At 35.0% G+C, this 18,278-nt stretch overlaps 3 protein-coding genes and 1 non-coding gene across 5 annotated transcripts; 2 read left to right on the top strand and 2 right to left on the bottom strand.

Moving 5' to 3' along the window:
• The first annotated feature begins 128 nt into the window (after window positions 1–128).
• Window positions 129–5,588, top strand: LOC121768803 (homeobox-leucine zipper protein ATHB-15-like). Of its 2 annotated transcripts, none has more exons than XM_042165359.1 (18): window positions 129–1,077; window positions 1,246–1,405; window positions 1,542–1,648; window positions 1,749–1,839; window positions 1,991–2,086; window positions 2,187–2,300; window positions 2,388–2,471; window positions 2,579–2,734; window positions 2,977–3,051; window positions 3,165–3,271; window positions 3,344–3,536; window positions 3,678–3,863; window positions 3,946–4,026; window positions 4,136–4,270; window positions 4,389–4,705; window positions 4,804–4,909; window positions 5,036–5,155; window positions 5,232–5,588. In XM_042165359.1, exons 1-18 carry the CDS (start codon window positions 839–841, stop codon window positions 5,376–5,378), a joined length of 2,514 nt encoding a protein of 837 aa, XP_042021293.1. In that variant the 5' UTR covers window positions 129–838; the 3' UTR covers window positions 5,379–5,588. The 2 variants fall into 2 exon arrangements, with proteins under 2 accessions (XP_042021293.1, XP_042021292.1); XM_042165358.1 differs by having other exon boundaries at window positions 130–1,077; window positions 5,006–5,155.
• Window positions 5,589–6,102: 514 nt separating this feature from the next.
• LOC121768616 lies at window positions 6,103–6,651 on the bottom strand. The gene has a single exon (XM_042165143.1). It carries the CDS (start codon window positions 6,649–6,651, stop codon window positions 6,103–6,105), a length of 549 nt encoding a protein of 182 aa, XP_042021077.1.
• Window positions 6,652–9,393: 2,742 nt separating this feature from the next.
• Window positions 9,394–10,483, top strand: LOC121767585. Its single transcript, XM_042163887.1, has one exon. The coding sequence runs from the start codon at window positions 9,435–9,437 to the stop codon at window positions 9,969–9,971; it is 537 nt and encodes a 178-aa protein (XP_042019821.1). The 5' UTR covers window positions 9,394–9,434; the 3' UTR covers window positions 9,972–10,483.
• Window positions 10,484–14,608: 4,125 nt separating this feature from the next.
• TRNAK-CUU lies at window positions 14,609–14,681 on the bottom strand. The gene has a single exon. It is a non-coding gene; the product is annotated as a tRNA-Lys (tRNA).
• Window positions 14,682–18,278: the final 3,597 nt, after the last annotated feature.

The following is an 18,278-nucleotide window of genomic DNA, read 5'->3' as shown; positions in this document are numbered from 1 at the left end:
TTCATTAAATATTCCGAATCCAGACTATGCCTGCTTGCACAGTATCAGAGAGAATCTAATGGCAGAGATTGGATAACAATAACTAGGAGTAAAAAGCAAACTGCCCAATGGAAAAAACAACACATTAAAAAAAAAACAAAGCCAGGAAAATAATAAAGGCTCCACCAAGCACTATCTGGCCTCTCTCCTTTTATCCCTTCTGTTTTTCTTCACCAACAACTCATTTTCAGCTTTCATTTCAAACCCCCATCGATCCATATTTGAATGCATACATGTATGCTTATGGGATGTTGTTATCTGTGGTGTTGAAAAAGATTTGAATTTTAGAAATCTTGGAAACAGCTATGGGATGTTGTTATCTGTGGTGTGCTTACATGTGTTGGGAGTCTCAAAGCTTCAATCTTTGCGTGAAATAGGATTGCTGTCGGGCTATTGAATCAGTTATTATGAAGGATAATTGGTGGGATTGGAGGAACGTTTGGTGGATTCAAGAAATGAAGATAAGAATAAGTGTTTCTTGATTTTGTAACAAGGGGGATTTAGTCACCGTTACGGTTTCTGCTGTCTTTTTGTTTGCTATGCACTAAGTTTCTTGATCAGTTAGATTTTATATCTCCAGAATTTTTCATAGGCAGAATCAGGTTAGGAATATTCTCCACTTTTAATTCTACTGTTTGGTGTAGGATAGTTGTTTATTAGCTAAGCGAGTTTTAGTATCTTTTGATTCTGTTGGAGAAAAGGGCTCTTGCAGAAAGACTGGAGTATTTAAGCTGTTTAATTAGGGATTGGGGGATAAGGATTGATTCTTCATTTGTAGTACTTGAGTTTGTAGTTGAAGATGGCAATGTCCTGCAAAGAGAGTAGCAAGGCAGCTGTGGACGCGGCCGCGGCTGCAGCTGCAGCCATGGATAATGGCAAGTATGTGCGTTATACGCCCGAGCAGGTTGAAGCCCTCGAGAGGCTATACCACGATTGTCCAAAGCCGAGCTCCATTCGCCGCCAGCAGCTCATTCGTGAGTGCCCCATTTTATCCCACATTGAGCCTAAGCAGATCAAAGTTTGGTTCCAGAACAGAAGGTATTTGTGCAGATTGTTCTTGCTGATGCCTTTTCGCACTATAATTGACTGGTTATGTTAACTGTATTGGAATCTCTAGAGAAGCATGTGAAGCATGAGTGTTCCTTCTAAATGATGTTTGTTGCGTTTGTGAGGTAAAATCTTGATCTGGTCTTTCTTCGAGTACAGATGCAGAGAGAAGCAAAGAAAAGAAGCATCAAGGCTTCAAGGTGTAAATAGGAAGCTGACAGCGATGAACAAGCTGCTGATGGAGGAGAATGATAGGTTGCAGAAACAAGTATCGCATTTGGTGTATGAGAACAGTTACTTTCGTCAGCATACACCGAATGTGAGAATCTTGCAACTGACCTCACCATTCTTAGTTTCATAAAAGTGTAGTTTTAACTCAATAAATTTAGTCCAATCTTGTGCAATATGAAATAGAGGCCTTGGTAAATTGACAGTGTTAATTATGTGGTTTGCAGAATCCACTTTCTACTAAAGACACGAGCTGTGAATCAGTGGTGACGAGTGGTGGTCAAAAGCACCACTTGACGCCTCAGCATCCGCCAAGGGATGCAAGTCCTGCAGGGTTAGTTGGGTTTTTTTTTAGTGTATGGTCCAATGAACTTTCTCTATGTGTGTTATTCTGGTGTCTCACCGAGTTTTATTGTCATTTGTATTTTTCCTAGACTTTTGTCCATTGCAGAAGAAACTTTAGCAGAGTTTCTTTCAAAGGCTACTGGAACTGCTGTTGAGTGGGTCCAAATGCCTGGAATGAAGGTATTCAAGTCCTCTCAAACTTAAGTATCTGCAATAACTCGTGTTCTATGAACTTGTGGATTGATATAATCTGTTTCATTAGCTTAACGTTTTTGCTTTCTGCAAATTTGAATTAGCACTCCGACTAAATGTTTGTGTAAATATTTGTTAGCCTGGTCCGGATTCCATTGGAATCGTTGCTATTTCTCATGGTTGCCCTGGTGTGGCAGCACGAGCTTGCGGTCTGGTTGGTCTAGAACCCACCAGAGTAAGTAAAACTATCTAGTATCTACGCTTTTCCTTTTTTTCCTAGGTGTCATCTTACTTAAGGTTTAAGAGTGTTGCCTTTTCCCCAATTCATATGGCAGGTCGTGGAGATCCTGAAGGATCGACCTTCATGGTTCCGCGATTGTCGAGCCGTGGATGTGGTAAACGTGCTGCCTACTGCCAATGGTGGAACCATAGAACTTTTGTACATGCAGGTAGAGTTTTATATGTATGAATCGGTCATTTTGGTTATTACCTTGTTTCTGTATGTTACTCATGGGCATATAATTTTGAAAATTTAGATATATGCGCCAACTACTCTGGCGCCTGGCCGTGACTTTTGGTTGCTGCGCTTTACCTCGGTCATGGATGATGGCAGTTTGGTGGTATGTCAACTTTGAAATTCTTTTACACCTAGTTTACGGTTTTTATATCCTGGAAATTGATTAAATTAAAAGTGTTGCATTCCTTTGGTTTCACAATGTGTGCTCAGGTCTGTGAGAGGTCACTCAGCAACACCCAAAATGGTCCGAGCATGCCCCCTGTTCAGAACTTTGTCAGAGCCGAGATGTTGCCTAGTGGTTACCTAATCAGACCTTGTGAAGGAGGAGGCTCGATCATCCACATCGTAGATCACATGAATTTGGAGGTAATTGTATTTGACATGTCTAACACCCAACACCAGTTTCGATCTTTTGTTCATTTTACTTTGTGGAGTGGTTTATTCATCGTAAATCTGTTTTATAAGTGTATTGTAGAGCATTGATACGTGTGGCACATGTTTTTTTGGGACTATTGTCGAAAAACATTTATCTATGGGCCAGCTTTTCTGGAAAACGACTAGCTTCTGTAACACACTGTTCGTTTTTGGTATTGCCACTCATTCATCAGGCATTGAGTGTTCCTGAGGTGTTGCGTCCACTCTATGAATCATCGACAGTGCTCGCTCAAAGGATAACAACTGCTGTAATATCCCAGCTTCATTCTCAACTCACTAAAACATTTTGACAAAAAAGAAAGCTTATTCCGTGCTGTGAATGATCGTTCCCTTCTTTTCTTTCTTTTGTCTCTAAATGTAGGCTGTGCGCCATCTTAGGCAGATAGCTCTCGACATTTCACAGTCCAGTGTGAACAACTGGGGCAGAAGGCCAGCAGCTCTACGAGCTCTTAGCCACAGGCTGAGTAGGTAAGATATTCTCTCCTTTCCTCCATCTGGTGTCTGCATTCTGTTCCGTAACCGATTTGATTATTTATACAGGGGATTCAATGAGGCTCTTAATGGGTTTGGTGATGAGGGGTGGTCGTTGATAGGCAACGATGGCGTGGATGATATCACCATTCTTGTCAACTCTAATCCAGAAAAATTGATGGGGTTGAATATCTCTCCCACAAGTGGATATAACTCCATTTGCAGTTCGATCCTGTGTGCCAAAGCCTCTATGCTTTTACAGGTCAGTAAGATTTGGCGTTGTCGACCTACTATTATTATCCTCAAGAGTTGAGATTTTCATATAAAGTGGTTGATTAATGAGCATTCGTGTTTGTGCATGGGCTGTAAGCTTAATAAGGTATTCTTTATTTTTCGGGTCTAGAATGTGCCTCCTCCAATACTGCTACGGTTTTTGCGAGAGCATAGATCAGAATGGGCGGACACCAACATCGATGCCTACTCAGCTGCTGCCGTTAAAATTGGTCCTTGTACTTTCTTAGGTCCTCGAGTTGGTAATTACGGTGGCCAAGTTATGCTTCCTTTGGCTCAGACTATTGAGCATGAAGAGGCAAGTGTATATAATTGTCTTTTCGTTTAATGCTACACTACCTTCATCTCGTTTTAACTCGATATATCCTGTTGCTTAATAGCTGCTGGAGGTGATTAAACTCGAAGGTATTTCCCATACTGCTGAAGACGCGATGATGCCTAGGGATGTATTGCTCTTACAGGTATGTTTCGTTCTTGCTTTTAAAATGGGAATAGAGAACATGATTTCGGTCATGGCATCATGCACTCTTTGGGCTGAAAGAAGTAATTAATCATGTTAATGTTTGGCAGCTCTGTTGTGGAATGGATGAGAATGCAGTGGGCACATGTTCTGAACTCATATTTGCCCCTATTGATGCCTCTTTCGCTGATGACGCTACACTGCTGCCGTCTGGTTTTCGCATCATTCCCCTTGATTCGGGCAAGGTCAGTTTTCAGTTGCTGCTTTCGTCGTTTCTTGCCCTCTAAGTGAATGTACAGATGAGTTTCTAATCTGTTTAATTTTCATTGATAGATTTGTTATTGTTGGATTGATTTGATTTAGGAAGCTGGCAGTCCAAATCGAACACTGGACCTTGCTTCTGCTCTGGAAACTGGGGCAGCAGGGAACAAACCACCCAACGGCCTCTCTAGTAACAGTGGCGCTGCAAGGTCTGTCATGACAATCGCCTTCCAATTCGTGTTTGAAAGCCATATGCAAGATAGCGTGGCATGCATGGCCCGCCAATATGTTCGCAGCATTATATCATCAGTACAACGTGTCGCATTAGCTCTGTCTCCCTCTGGTGTCGGTCCTCTTCGCTCACCACTTGGTACTCCCGAAGCACATACCCTCGCTCGTTGGATCTGCCAAAGCTATAGGTAAACTTCACTTCACACTTTATACATCAAGTTATTCTAGTGGGAAGGTAAAGTTGAGCATTGTTGTTTATCCAGTTAATGAATTTGTTTCTTTCTAGGAGCTTTATGGGTGTCGAGCTTCTCAAATCGAGTGGCGGAGGGAACGATTCTATCCTTAAGGAGCTGTGGCACCATTCGGATGCCATTATGTGCTGCTCTATGAAGGTACTTTACGACACTCATATCTATTAGTGTTAATTGTCGGAAACGACAGTTTTTTGTGACGAAAAGAGGGTATGTTTTTTTGCAATGCTTCTGAAGGCAGCGTCGGATTTCACGTTTGCAAACCAGGCTGGCGTAGACATGCTGGAGACGACCCTCGTTGCGCTTCAAGACATCTCTCTGGAGAAGATATTCGATGATCATGGGCGCAAGAGCATCTGCTCCGAGTTCCCACAGATAATGAATCAGGTGAGCAACCAAACACTTGTTACCAATGACGCCCTTTTTTGACACAGAAACCTTAAAAACATGTTTTAAACAACAGGGTTTCGCCACTCTTCCGGGAGGCATCTGTTTGTCGAGCATGGGCAGGCCCGTCTCGTATGAGAGAGCTATCGCGTGGAAAGTCCTGAACGACGATGAAAATGCTCATTGCATCTGCTTTATGTTCGTGAACTGGTCGTTTGTTTGAAGTAGCTGGATATGTACGTTTGAATGATTAACAGCACCAGTAACTATGTTGTCTTGATCATGTTTTGTTTCTATTACAGGACAATTGATGTTTGTATTTTGCTTAGATACTACTTTTTCCTTTTTGGGGTTGATGCAGTTGTTTATGAATGATGACTGGTTTGGAACCTTACTTCTTTTAGTAAATATTAGACCTCCTTTGAACATTAAACCTCTCTGTTTTTTCACATGTTTCTTGTTTTGATTTTATGATGCTCGTATATGGATCTTTAAAGAGAATCAATAACGGTTTCGTGACTCGAACATCTGATTTATTGGTGGCGTACCAAGTGTTTTAATTCATTTAAGGCCATACCCAATTTTTCAGACTATAGGAAATGAAACCATAAATACATTGTATATTTTCGTTGCACAAACCATTATTACTTGCTATGGAAACTATAAAACAAAAATTTGATCAGTTTATGATAGTGTCACATAAATAAGTAATAGTACTAAAATCGATTAATTTCAAAATCAGAATTTAGCAAAAGTTTAACTATATATACAAGTATAAAATTATTTTATTCCTTTATAGTGTATAGCTAAATTACATTTCCTTATACATTCCTTGACCAAAACAAACCTACAATATTTCTAAATACATCTTTCTTCAATATTCTCCTTGCATAATCACATAAAATTGCAATATGCTTCCATTTTTTCCATAAAATAAAAAAATAAAATCAAGAAGCAAACGCATTTTGCTTCTTCAAATCCCTATAAAACTTGGTGATGAACTTCTCCGCCGCTTCATCAACGCGATGGTCTTCTTCGATCTCCCTCACCGGAAACGGCGAGTCCGTTACCCTCACTGCCGCCGCCCTCCTGAACCCGGGCAGCGCCGGCGACGACGCCACGCTGCTCGCCATCTCCACCGCCTCCGCCCACAGCTCTCCCTCGCTCGGCCGCCTCAGGCTGCTGGTCTTCCTCTTGCCGAGGTGGAACGGCAGCCGGAAAGCCGGGCTTCTGCTGCAGCTGAACTCGTACTCGGCCTGTGCGGCCGAGTACGAGTGCTGCGGCTCTAGGCCGCTGCCGCGGCTGCAGCAGTGGTGGTGGTGGTGGTTGAAGAGGAGGTTGTGCATTGCGGCTTTTCCGGCGATCTTGCCGCGCTTCATCATCATGTTGAGATCGGATAATAGGTTGGATTTTGATATGCCTTTTCTCAACATGAAATATGCCACTTTTACTATGCTCCAAAATTTCTTGGCAATGATTGGTAGATTTTGCTCCATTTCTTGATTCTTGAATTTGGAAATGTTTTGGTGTTTGAATTTGATTGGTGGTGGGGATTTTGATTTGGAGAGTTTTTGTTGATATGGAGAGGAATTTATTTTGTTTGAGCAAGTGGAGGGATGTGAGGGGTGTATTTATAGGGAGAGGGGTTGTACCTTGGGCTGATGAGGAAGTACAATAATTTCACCTAATTATTGTTTGGCTAAGTTAGTTGGATATCTATAGGCTGTCTACGATTGGGAAAATTTAATTATAGTTTCATAGGCCTCCATAAGTTCACAACTCCATAAAAACTCTATGCATAATAACATCCACATTTTGTTGTTGCTAAAATTTAGTTATAGTTTCATAGGCCTCCATAAGTTCACAACTCAATAAAAACTCTATACATAATAACATCCACATTTTGTTGTTGCTAAATCATGTTATTTAATGCAATTGACGAATGATACCCAAATCAAATTAATGTGTAACTGTTATTATTACATGGCTATATGATTTTGTAGAATGATTAGATGAAAATATTATGTATAGTATTTGATAGTAAGAAATATGGGAATTGTTGTAGTTACTTTGTTAAAGTGGCCGGCTCAGTCACTTTCTTAATTTTAGCCTTTTTCAACTTTATTTACTTGCACGTTTCTTCTTATTTTAATTTTTATTCAAATTTTCATAGCTTTGATGCATTCCAAATTGCAACTCAAACAACGTGTCGATTTGTGTTAGTTATATGGTCACATCCCATTTGACCTACAAAAAAGAAGAGAAATATACAGGAAAATTTGAAAAGGACTATTATGTGAATATTTTATTTCTTTACTAGTACTATTGCATATTCAAGCAACATTATTGATCGTGCATTGTGAAATCTATTGTTTTTTTAATAGTTAAGTAGAAAAACAAACATGATAGATATATCTAACTTATTTTCACTGGCATACATATGCTTATTGTTAATACTGTGAAGGGTGTTAAGAAACAAAGAAGAAGAAAAATAAAAACTCAAAAATGATTTGTAGAATGTATATTACGTTTTAGTATTATTTAAATTAAAAAAATATGAAAGAATTCAATGGAAAAGGATCCACTCTAAAAAAGTGTTGTTAATGGTGAATATAAAGAATAAATTATCTCACTTTCATAGGTTTCTTTTGAAGCAAACAAGTTCCTCTCTCTCTGGTTTTTAACTTTATTTGGAATATAAATAAATAGAAAAAGTTACTACTACTATTTTCACTTGGCAAAATACCAAAATCCCACTAACCTATTTTGGTAAGGAAAAGGAAAGTGTTCCGTGGCAGCATCAATCATTGGATTTAGGGTTACTATGAAATAGCTCCACTTATATTATTTCCAATATTTATCTATTTTATTACATCGTCCCTACCTTAGAAATTTAAGATCGATATATGGCTTATATATGTGAGATGTCTATTTTTGTTGAATGAATGAATGAATGATTATTTCGGTTACTTACAAATATTAGAATTGTGTTTTTTAATTGTTAGAACTTACTTAAAATAATCACAAATAATAATTTTGACTATATATCTAATTGTCTACTTAACGATTGATACACATTTTAGCCTATTCTATATTAATGGTTAATCGATGTACTATTATTCACTTATGAAATTACAAAACTTCATCGAGCTTTACAGCTAATAAATCATATGTTTGTAATTTTCTTTGGATATTCTTCGGATTTGCCATATGATTAACTCATTGTTTGAAATTCCAAATGTGCTAATTAATCAAGAAAGTTTAGTCCAAGCCGACATTTTATTCAATTCAAGAAAGCCTTTTTGCATATACAGCTAATGAAACATCAAATTCGTGGCCTAAACTCCCACTTTTTTCCATTAATAAATATCTCTTTTTCCATCTCCAACTACTTGAACTAAAACAGCTTTGTACTCGCAAAATTCAAGTTGAAGAGTCTGGTTAAAAGCATTTCCAACCAATAATATACCCTAATTCGAGAAACACAAATGCGAAGTTGGAAAAGTATTTTGAATGCTTCAAAAAGAATACAAAGTGAGAGAGTAGGCCTAGAGCTTATTTAAGCATTCATAATTAGAGCGTAAAAGCAAATAAATTAGCACACATGCTTGATTTTATGGATAATGGAGAGGCTCTTATTTCCCCATGTTTTCTTCAAGGATGTAAACATTCTCTTGTGGGTTAAGAATCCCCAAAACTTCATTTTATAGATTACTCATGCTTAATTACAAGAAAATAGCCTCTTATTTTTCTTTCTTTTACACGTATATTCAGTAGTTACTCAAGATTAAACTATCTAAAAATTGTTTGAAATTAAATTTACCAGATATTATCACCCGCCAAGACTAATTCTGTCATAGGTGAAAACTAATCTTTAGTAGCATTATCCGAGAATAACTACCATATCTGTCTAACTGAACAATTCATAATTAAGACACAATCTTCTAATCCATCAAAACCAAACACCACCCGAGTATATTAAAGTACAACCATTATTAGCTCAAAAATTGAAAAAGTAGAAGATTAAAGAGTGTATACATGTGAGTATTTCAAAGAAACATGAAACGCATGATCGTACGTAACGTCCTATATCCTCTTTTATTTTTCAAATACTCCAATAATATTAATACCTAACAAATTCCAAATCACAGGAGCTCCAATTATTAATTCCTAAACGTACAACTCACTAAAGCATACTTTCTCTCTCCAAATCCCCTTTAAATACCATTCTTCACACGAAAAAAATCAACCAAACAATCATCTCTAAAAATAAAAAAAAATGGAGCAAAATATGCCAATCATAGCAAAAAAATTCTGGAGCGTAGTCCGAGTTCTCTACTTCATGCTGAGAAAAGGCATCTCCAAAGCCAAGCTATTATCCGATCTCAGCACGATGCTGAAGCGCGGCAAAATCGCCGGAAAAGCCGCCATCCACAACCTGATTTTCCACCACGCCGCCGCGGACACCGCCGCCGCCGCCCGCCGCCGGGATCCGATAAACGAGTACGAGTTCAGCTGCAGCAGCAGCCCGGCCTTCACCTTCCCCTCCTTCCACCGCGGCAAGCCGCCGCAGATCGACGCCGAGATGCTGGCGGAGGCGCTCGAGGTGTTCAGCAGCGCCGCCGCGTCGCCCGCGCTGCCTGGGTTCGGGCCGAGCCCGATGGTGCGGCAGCTGCGGATAACGGACTCGCCTTTCCCCCTGTGCGACGCCGGCGAGGACAATCACCACGTCGATGAGGCGGCGGAGAGGTTTATTGGGAAGTTTTACAGTGATTTGAAGCGGCAGAGCTCCAAATCGCGGTCGCCCTTCTCTTGATTTGGGATTTTAATTAGGGTTTGTGTTTATTGATTTTTAAGATTTCGTGCATGGTGTTATACATGCAATAATGGGAAAGTATTGGGATAAAAATGAAAACAAAAAGTGGAGTATTGTTTTTTTGGTTATGAAAAATGGAGAAAACAAAATTAATTGCCCGACCTTAAATCCTTTGGTCAACTGTTCCACCTTTCAAAGATTCACGGAAACAATTAATTATTGGGTCTGCTGATGAAAATCGTAGCCACACCAGAACTGAAATTAATCACTTGGGTGTCTTAGGGAATCTTAAAAATCCGTTTATTCCACCTTTTGAGGATCTTACAAATCATCGACAACATTAATCATTGGGTCTGCTGACGGAAACCTTGACCGGACTAGAAATGAGTATTTACTATTGTAAAATGTGAAAGGAAAAAAGCATTTTAGTTGGAGAAAAATTTAGCAAATGTTTGGAGAGATGGAGGAGAATCCTACCTACTCATCTTTACTGATATTGTACATTTTATTTACGTCACATGAATATTTGCATAGTACTACAACTTGTACAAGACCGGAATTTAATTTTAGTTTATGGACAATAAATATCTCTTACTCCAAAACTATGATACTAGAGAAGATTGATTAGTGGAAAGAATTTAGTTCGAAAAAGCAAAAGTAGATTTAAATTAGATTCTAAATAAAATAAATAACTTTAAAGTTGTGGCTGCGTGAATATGCATAAAATTCTGGTTATGGAAAAAATGAGCTTTAACTAGTGGGATATGAGAAAGGCAAAAATCACTGACCTGTCTTGATTCCACTAAGGTAAAGTGGATCTCTTCATCTCTTGCCTAGCTGCCTCTTTTGTTTGTTAATTACACTCCTATTTTATTACTGATTTTAAGAAAATTCTAAGCCTGGTTTATAAATTAAATCATAAGATGAATGATATATAATATCTTTTTAGGCATCTATGAAATTTTGTTAAATTATGAAGTTTGGATTAGCGAATGGTTTTTCCAACTGATTTTAATTTTAAAATTCAAAGATAAATCAGAATTGACTATATTTCATGATTTTTCTCACAATTTGTATAAATTTTTAAAGTAAAATCCTTGAGTGGTTGAATGATTAGCAAAACTATTCTAATTAGCAAAAGAGTAAAGATAAATATAACCGCTGTAATAAAGAATCTCGATCACATGAACTGACTACTTTACAACCTTCACACACAAACTTAATCTAATTTTCACAAATTTCTTTTGTCTATCAAAATTTCCAAACACTGCAAAATTAATTGTAAATTTGTGATGATGTTATAACATGTTCGTGCATTAGTATAAAATAGTATTTTATTTCACTACTAGAAAATTGGCTTGTAATGACACTTAAAATTGTCACTAGAAAATTACTGTGCTGACACTTCATCTATAATGGCACTTGATGAAGTGCAGCACCGGGTACCTGTAGTAAGAGGTAGTGCGTAGATAGTACATCTATGATGGCACTTTTTATGTTGAAGTGCAGTAACAATATATTATAAAGTGCAGTGAAAAGCTAGTGTGTAGATAGTACATCTATGCTGGCACTTTTTATAAAGTGTGATAAAAAAAGTGTAGTGAGAAACAATTTTTCTAGTAGTGTTTATGATTAGCTTTTATTTTATTTTCTCTATTAAAACCGATTTCCCAGTTGCAAATACTTACTCCTTTCACCATTAACTATCGCTTATTACAAATTTTGGGATTTTTAATACTATTTTTTGAATTGACATCATATTTTATTAATTCATTTCATTTATATTTTATAAATTAATAATAAATAGACCTTACGTTTTAATAATTTTTTTAGCTATTTTTCTTTATAATGTGACATTTGTTCATGGATGGAGGGAATTTATTTTTGTAAAGCACATTTTGCATGGGCTTCAGCTGCTTCGTGACTTCATTTTCAGTTGGACAGATAATTTTCCCAAATTAAAACTTTATAGTATATGGAAAAATAGGACGAAAATAGAGGAAATAAACGCCAATAATTTAGGTGTGTGACATTTGGATTTGACACTTGTCGCCTTTTGAATTTGCCATTTTTTTTACCAATTTCTTGGAGCTGCTTTGCAAACTTTTCCCCACTTTCACTAAGACATCTTTTGAGAAAGCAAACTCTTCTTTTCAATTTTGTTTTCATTTACACGTTTATTATAAACTTGTTCATTGGTTTGGACCCATGAAGCAATGTTACCTCCATTATTATCAAATAAGACCTTAACTTTTTAATAATATTTATGAAGATTCTACCCAAGTATCTTCGTCTTTTAACATACCATATAGTATCAATTAAATTCGATTTTTTTTCAACTGAGTCCGTGTGTACTTTGTCGAAGGTATGACTTGCTAAGTCCCAATTGGCTACATTATAAAATTTAATTAATTACTAAAATTCCTTATTCATTTTACACACATAGCAAATGTGAGTTATTTGGGATGAACTAAAATTCCGTATTCATTTTACACACGTAGAAAATGTGATCTAAAATATAGTAGTAGTATACCATAAAGTAGTTGGATATAGGTGCAAGTATAAAAAGATTTTGCCCTTTTGAACTAACCCTTTCGTCCAATTCAAACTCAACCATTTTATTTCTTAGTACTATTTTTTAAATAATAGTACTATTATACCATCTCTTTTCTCAATTGGTTGCGTGTATGTATATTTTAGAATTAACTAAGAATTTTGAGAAAAAAAACCCTCTTATCAATTTAAATCAATATGAAAATGAAAATAATTACACCATGCACTATATTATGGTTAAATTGAAAGTGCTGATTAAGTTTGGCACCGATCCGACAATTTCGACTTTGGAATTGAAGCCGATAGCTAGAAATGGGTCGAACCGAAATCGATTTTGTGGTTCGTACGATCAGTTCCAGTTCCAAAATTTTTAACACAGAATTATGTACGTAATATTTTTTCAAATAATTACAGTTGTGTGCTTAGTGGCGTGCAAATTTTAGTAATTAGGTCGTGATCAATTTAATTAGATTAAAGCGACTTTAAGCAAACTACCAAAGCAACGTCCATGAAAAGTGACCCAAATAAAAGTAAGAAAAAGGTAGTGCACTGGTGAGGGTTAGTGCTCAATTATTGAATTCTTTCTATTTAAGGATCCATTTATAATCCTAAATATACGAAAATTTTAAAATTTTGGTCCAAAACTTAGCATCGAATCCTAATTACTATCTTCTTGTGAATAAAATACTAGAGCATAGTCCAAGTAGTGTTCATAGAATCATTAAAATAATTAATGAAATTTCAGGTTTTATTGAAATGGTAACCCACATTATATAAATGAGTGTCAAGATTAATTGAACAATCTAATTTGCGGTTGCAAACCAAAATGCCATTAAATCCATTGGGAAGCAATATCCTTCCAAATATTATTTTATAGATATAAAATTCAAATTGAAAAATTAAGAGAATTTGGAACTAGAAAAGATTTTTTATGATGTCGAACAATGAAAATTAAATTAAAATTGAATGCTCCAAATTAAATCCAAATCCAAGTATATCCAAAAACTAATTATCCTAATTAACTGAACATACGGAAAGTACTTTAAATATCAATCCTTTATATCCACTAATTAGGATATAATTGAGAATTGTTAATTTTAATTTATTCACTTATCATAGACATTAATTCAAAAGTCTGGCACCTTTATAATTTCAACTCGTAGGAATTTGTAAAGTTATATAATTGATCCATATCTGCAATAGCAATATGTTAAAGTACATCTCATTGTCTGCTAAGATCTGCAAATTAAAGTTTGTATTTGAATCAATATTAAAGTTGTTTCAAATCAAAAATAAATTTAATCAGTCAATCCAAATTGTATAACTAAGAATATGCGTAAAAAAAACTAATTAGCCACTCGTCCATTTTCTCAATCCAACGATTGAGATTTGATCTTAGTTCTGTATTAAAATATTGCTAATATTTAAATACTTTAAATATACACAAATATATATAATCTATACTCAATCATGAAAACTTTCAAGACCTAAATTACAATATTAATTGTATATTATACTACTATAGTACTATAGATACACTTGGCTAGTCTTGCTTTCTAAATTTTTTTGCTTTACTAAAGCTGATAAAAAGAAGTCTTCATTTTATTAGTTAGCTTTAAACTTAAGTCCCACACTCACTTCCAATTGTACCTTAATTTTATCTATTTAATTTTTTCTGGAGTACTTACTTTACCTGGATGCGACAGTTTTTAGTGTACTTGGTAATCTATAACTCATTTGCAACAAATCTAATGATATTTTAAATTTTAAATTTGTCGTTTTAAGTAAATGATTCGTGTATGCACAGTGCCCGACACTCCACCCGATGACTTTATTCTATTTTTTTTCTCTTTCAAAATGGGCTTTATTTGTTTCTCTTTATTCTCTAATTTAATTTGTCTAAAAATATTTTATTTTATTACAGTATAATTTTATTTGTCTAAAATATTTGTCACGGAGGTGTATTATTTTTTTCATTGAGGCCCATGCAAATAACAAAACAAACCCACAGATAAAGCCCAACAATTATAATGTTACTAGCCCACAAATAAGGCCCAACAAGTAAAAATAAATTAAAATAAATGCGCCCACCGTGGGGCTCGAACCCACGACCACAAGGTTAAGAGCCTTGCGCTCTACCAACTGAGCTAGACGGGCTCATATACATGTTTTAGGTCAAATTCAATATGGACAATTAGTTTCTTAATTATTCAACTCTAATCTCGTATGTTATGCGATTGTGTTTGTACTGGCTGATCAAAGTAGTGATATTATGTATATTGATTCAATTATATATATTGAATGATTAAATGATTGTTCAAATCTATATTGTAAAGAGTGAAACTATATAAGAAGAGAATGCATAATTCAATTATATATATTGATTCAATAAAGAGTAAAGGCCAAAATTAGTCCTGAACATATGATCATTTTACGTTTTTGGTCATAAACATTATCTTTTGGATTTTTTGGTCCTGAACATATGAAAATTTGATCATTTTGGTCCTGGACTAACTGTTCCGTTAAAAACTAACGGTTAACGTAAAATGACCATATGTTCAAGACCAATTTTGGCATTTACTCTTAAATCCTAACTGATTAGTTGAAGTAATGTATGTATTTTGGCATAAATGTGGAGTGGAATCATGATGTAAAAGCTTTATTTGGCATAAATGGATTTAGTAATGTTTGAATTTCTTGGCAGTAAGGTATGTATTTTGAATGTGGAGTGAAGTAATGTATGGATTTTTTAACGGAACAATTAGTCTAGGACCAAATTGATCAAATTTTCATATGTTCAGGACCAAAAAATCCAAAAGATAATGTTTAGGACAAAAAACGTAAAATAACCATATGTGCAGGACCAATTTTGGCCTTTACTCTTCAATAAAATAGTGAATCAACTTTTCTATTCATACACACATGCCTAGTGTATTATGTATATGAAGCTAGGAAACAACAGAATGATAACTACTTGCTCCGTCGTACTATAAGTGAGACCTATTTCTTTTTAGGTTGTTCCATTATAAGTGAGATATTTACTTTTGCAAAATTATATCTCATGATTAAATTTGTATTATGAGATTGAATCCCATGACTATGATAATTTGTCATAGTCAATCATCTTCTACTAAATAATCTCACAACTTAATCCTAGATTATTCATATCCATGAGTTAAGCGGTGAGATTCAAACCGAATAGCTCTAGATATAATTTTGCAAACCGAATAGCTTGGAGATTGAATGGTTAAAGAAAGAAATCAAAGAATAAAATAAAAGTGATGCTCTTAACAAAATTAGGGCTTAATTTATACCCTGTTTCAACTCAATTGAAAGAATGGCATCCTTTTACCGTCTTCTTCATTGTGTATTGTAGATGGCTTGCATGATAAAGCACAATTTTACCGTCAACTATATCTCTTGAATTGAATTACCAAACTAGTTAATTTATTAATTTACTTTTATTATTTTACCCGAATACCAAACTAGTAGTTAATTTGTGTGCATGATCTTTTGTCTCAAATAAAATACTGTAGTAGTACATTTTATTCTTTCTCATGAATCGCATCCTATGAATCTCTCATGCTATTAAATTCATGTGACCGACCAAATAAGAACAATAATTGAAAATTTAAGATTCCCTCTACATGGGACACGTGAAACTCAGAATTATAATATTTTTTGTTTAGTACGGAGTAGTATCATTATCATATTTCTAATTAATTATCAATAGACATAACAAACGTATGAAGATTAGTTTGAAACTTTGGATTCTATATTACTGCCAGCTATTTATGCAATTACAATATATTGGGAATAAAGCCACAGATATTTTCATTTCTCAAGAATCGGTCATATCCAATCAACTACAATATGATACTTTCAAAACGAAAGATTTATTAAATAATGACCATCTTCAATATTTGAACTAGGTATATTTTTATATTCGAGGTAAAAACTTGTGAAGGGATGTCAATCGGATTGACCGCTCGAGTTGTCGGGTTATTCGATGCAGGCTATTCGGGTTGTGATTTTTTTCGGGTTATAATTTTTCGACTCTAACTCTAATCCTTCGGATTTCGGGCTAATCAGGCCAAAAAAATAATAATCAATGCTTAGTTCCAATTTTTGTTTAATTAAAACTTAGAACTCGTTTTATATTCGGGTTGCAAAAATATAGCCCCAACCCTATAATTTTATCGGGTTATTCGGGCCAACCCGTGGGTTTCGATGGGATTGACATCCATTGTCTCCATCCAGATACACAATATTGTACTACTCTATTCATTCCATAGTAGTGGAGTCATTTTGTCATTTTGATACGTTCCATGGTAGTGGAGTCATTTCATTTTTTTATTAAAAGTGACATTTCTTTTCACCTACTTTACTCTCTCTTACTTTATTTTTTCTTCATCTCTTTACCATTTTCATTTCCTACTTTAGTCTTTTTGTGTTCAACTCACTTAATACAATTTTTCTTATATCGCGTGGCGAAAAGAAACACTTCCACTACCGCAGAACGGAGGGAGCACTTGTATAACTATTAAGTTAATTTTTTACTAGTTTTTAACTAAAACACTAAATTTCGATATTGGCTAATTTAAAATATATGAATAAATTAAAATGTGAATTTATATACGCTCAAATCTTTTCTGTTTGACCGCAGGTTCCTTTTTTATATCTATATTTGCTTTCACGGAAGAGTACATTAGGAGGGACTCAGTTTTATGCCGTTACCACACAATTTATTTATACATAACACAGTTTTCATTACAAAATAAATAATAGACACTCATATATATATATACAAAAAAGAAATCCCCTTTTACATAAATATTCCAGGATGAGCATGGAATTGAATGAAACAGTAAATCAAGGTAGGAAATGGCGAAATTAAGCACCTAACAGAAAGATAAGTAAAAGACTTGCTAACATCAAAACTGAATGATAAAGAACCAATAACGACTATACTTAATAAATCCATCCGAGTCCTCTGCACATTATTGTCGGACTTCAAGTTCGAAGTGCTCCTCAATCATCCGTCTCAGCCCGGCCTCCTCTCGGATCAGCTCACGCACCCGCTCCGATTGCTCGTGCTTTCGTCACCACCAGATCGCCATTTAATGATCAAGTAATGTTTAGTAGTAAATGTTAATGATCAAGTACGGCTAATATGATTATGCTATAGTACTATATAGAGGATTGAAATTGAGGGATTAAAGAAATAAATTAAAACGATTATTAGGGTTTGATTCATACCCGCGTCACCATAAACTTATCGGAAACTTATAGCCAAACTTTATCATTTGTGTAGAATTTAGATTTATAGGGAAATTAAATGATATGTTACCTAATTAGTATTTAGTTTGATTCTAATATATTTTAAATTGTTATTAAAATTCTCAACTTCATAAAAAATATAAAAATCAAAACTTGATTTGTTCGTTTTCTCTATAACTTCAAATAAATGGATAAAATAACATATCTAACTTTGATTTTTATGATTTTTGTGAAATTACAAATTTCAATAACATTTATTTGTTTACTAGTATTTAATAATTTTTTAAACTTAAATTATAATCCACTTTGCATTATTTCAACCACTAGATGTTCAAATCTAATAGCTACTTGGTGTTAGTTATATATTGAAAATTAGTATCACATCCCTAGTTAATTGTACTGTTTGGGAGTCTAAAAAATCTAGCTAGGAGAAGTTAATGAATGATTTAAGATCGAATCATTGATCTCTCTATT

The sequence above is a fragment of the Salvia splendens genome, chromosome 15, assembly GCF_004379255.2.
Source record: "Salvia splendens isolate huo1 chromosome 15, SspV2, whole genome shotgun sequence".
Classification (NCBI taxonomy): domain Eukaryota; kingdom Viridiplantae; phylum Streptophyta; class Magnoliopsida; order Lamiales; family Lamiaceae; genus Salvia; species Salvia splendens.
This window is presented reverse-complemented; position numbering and strand designations above follow the sequence as displayed.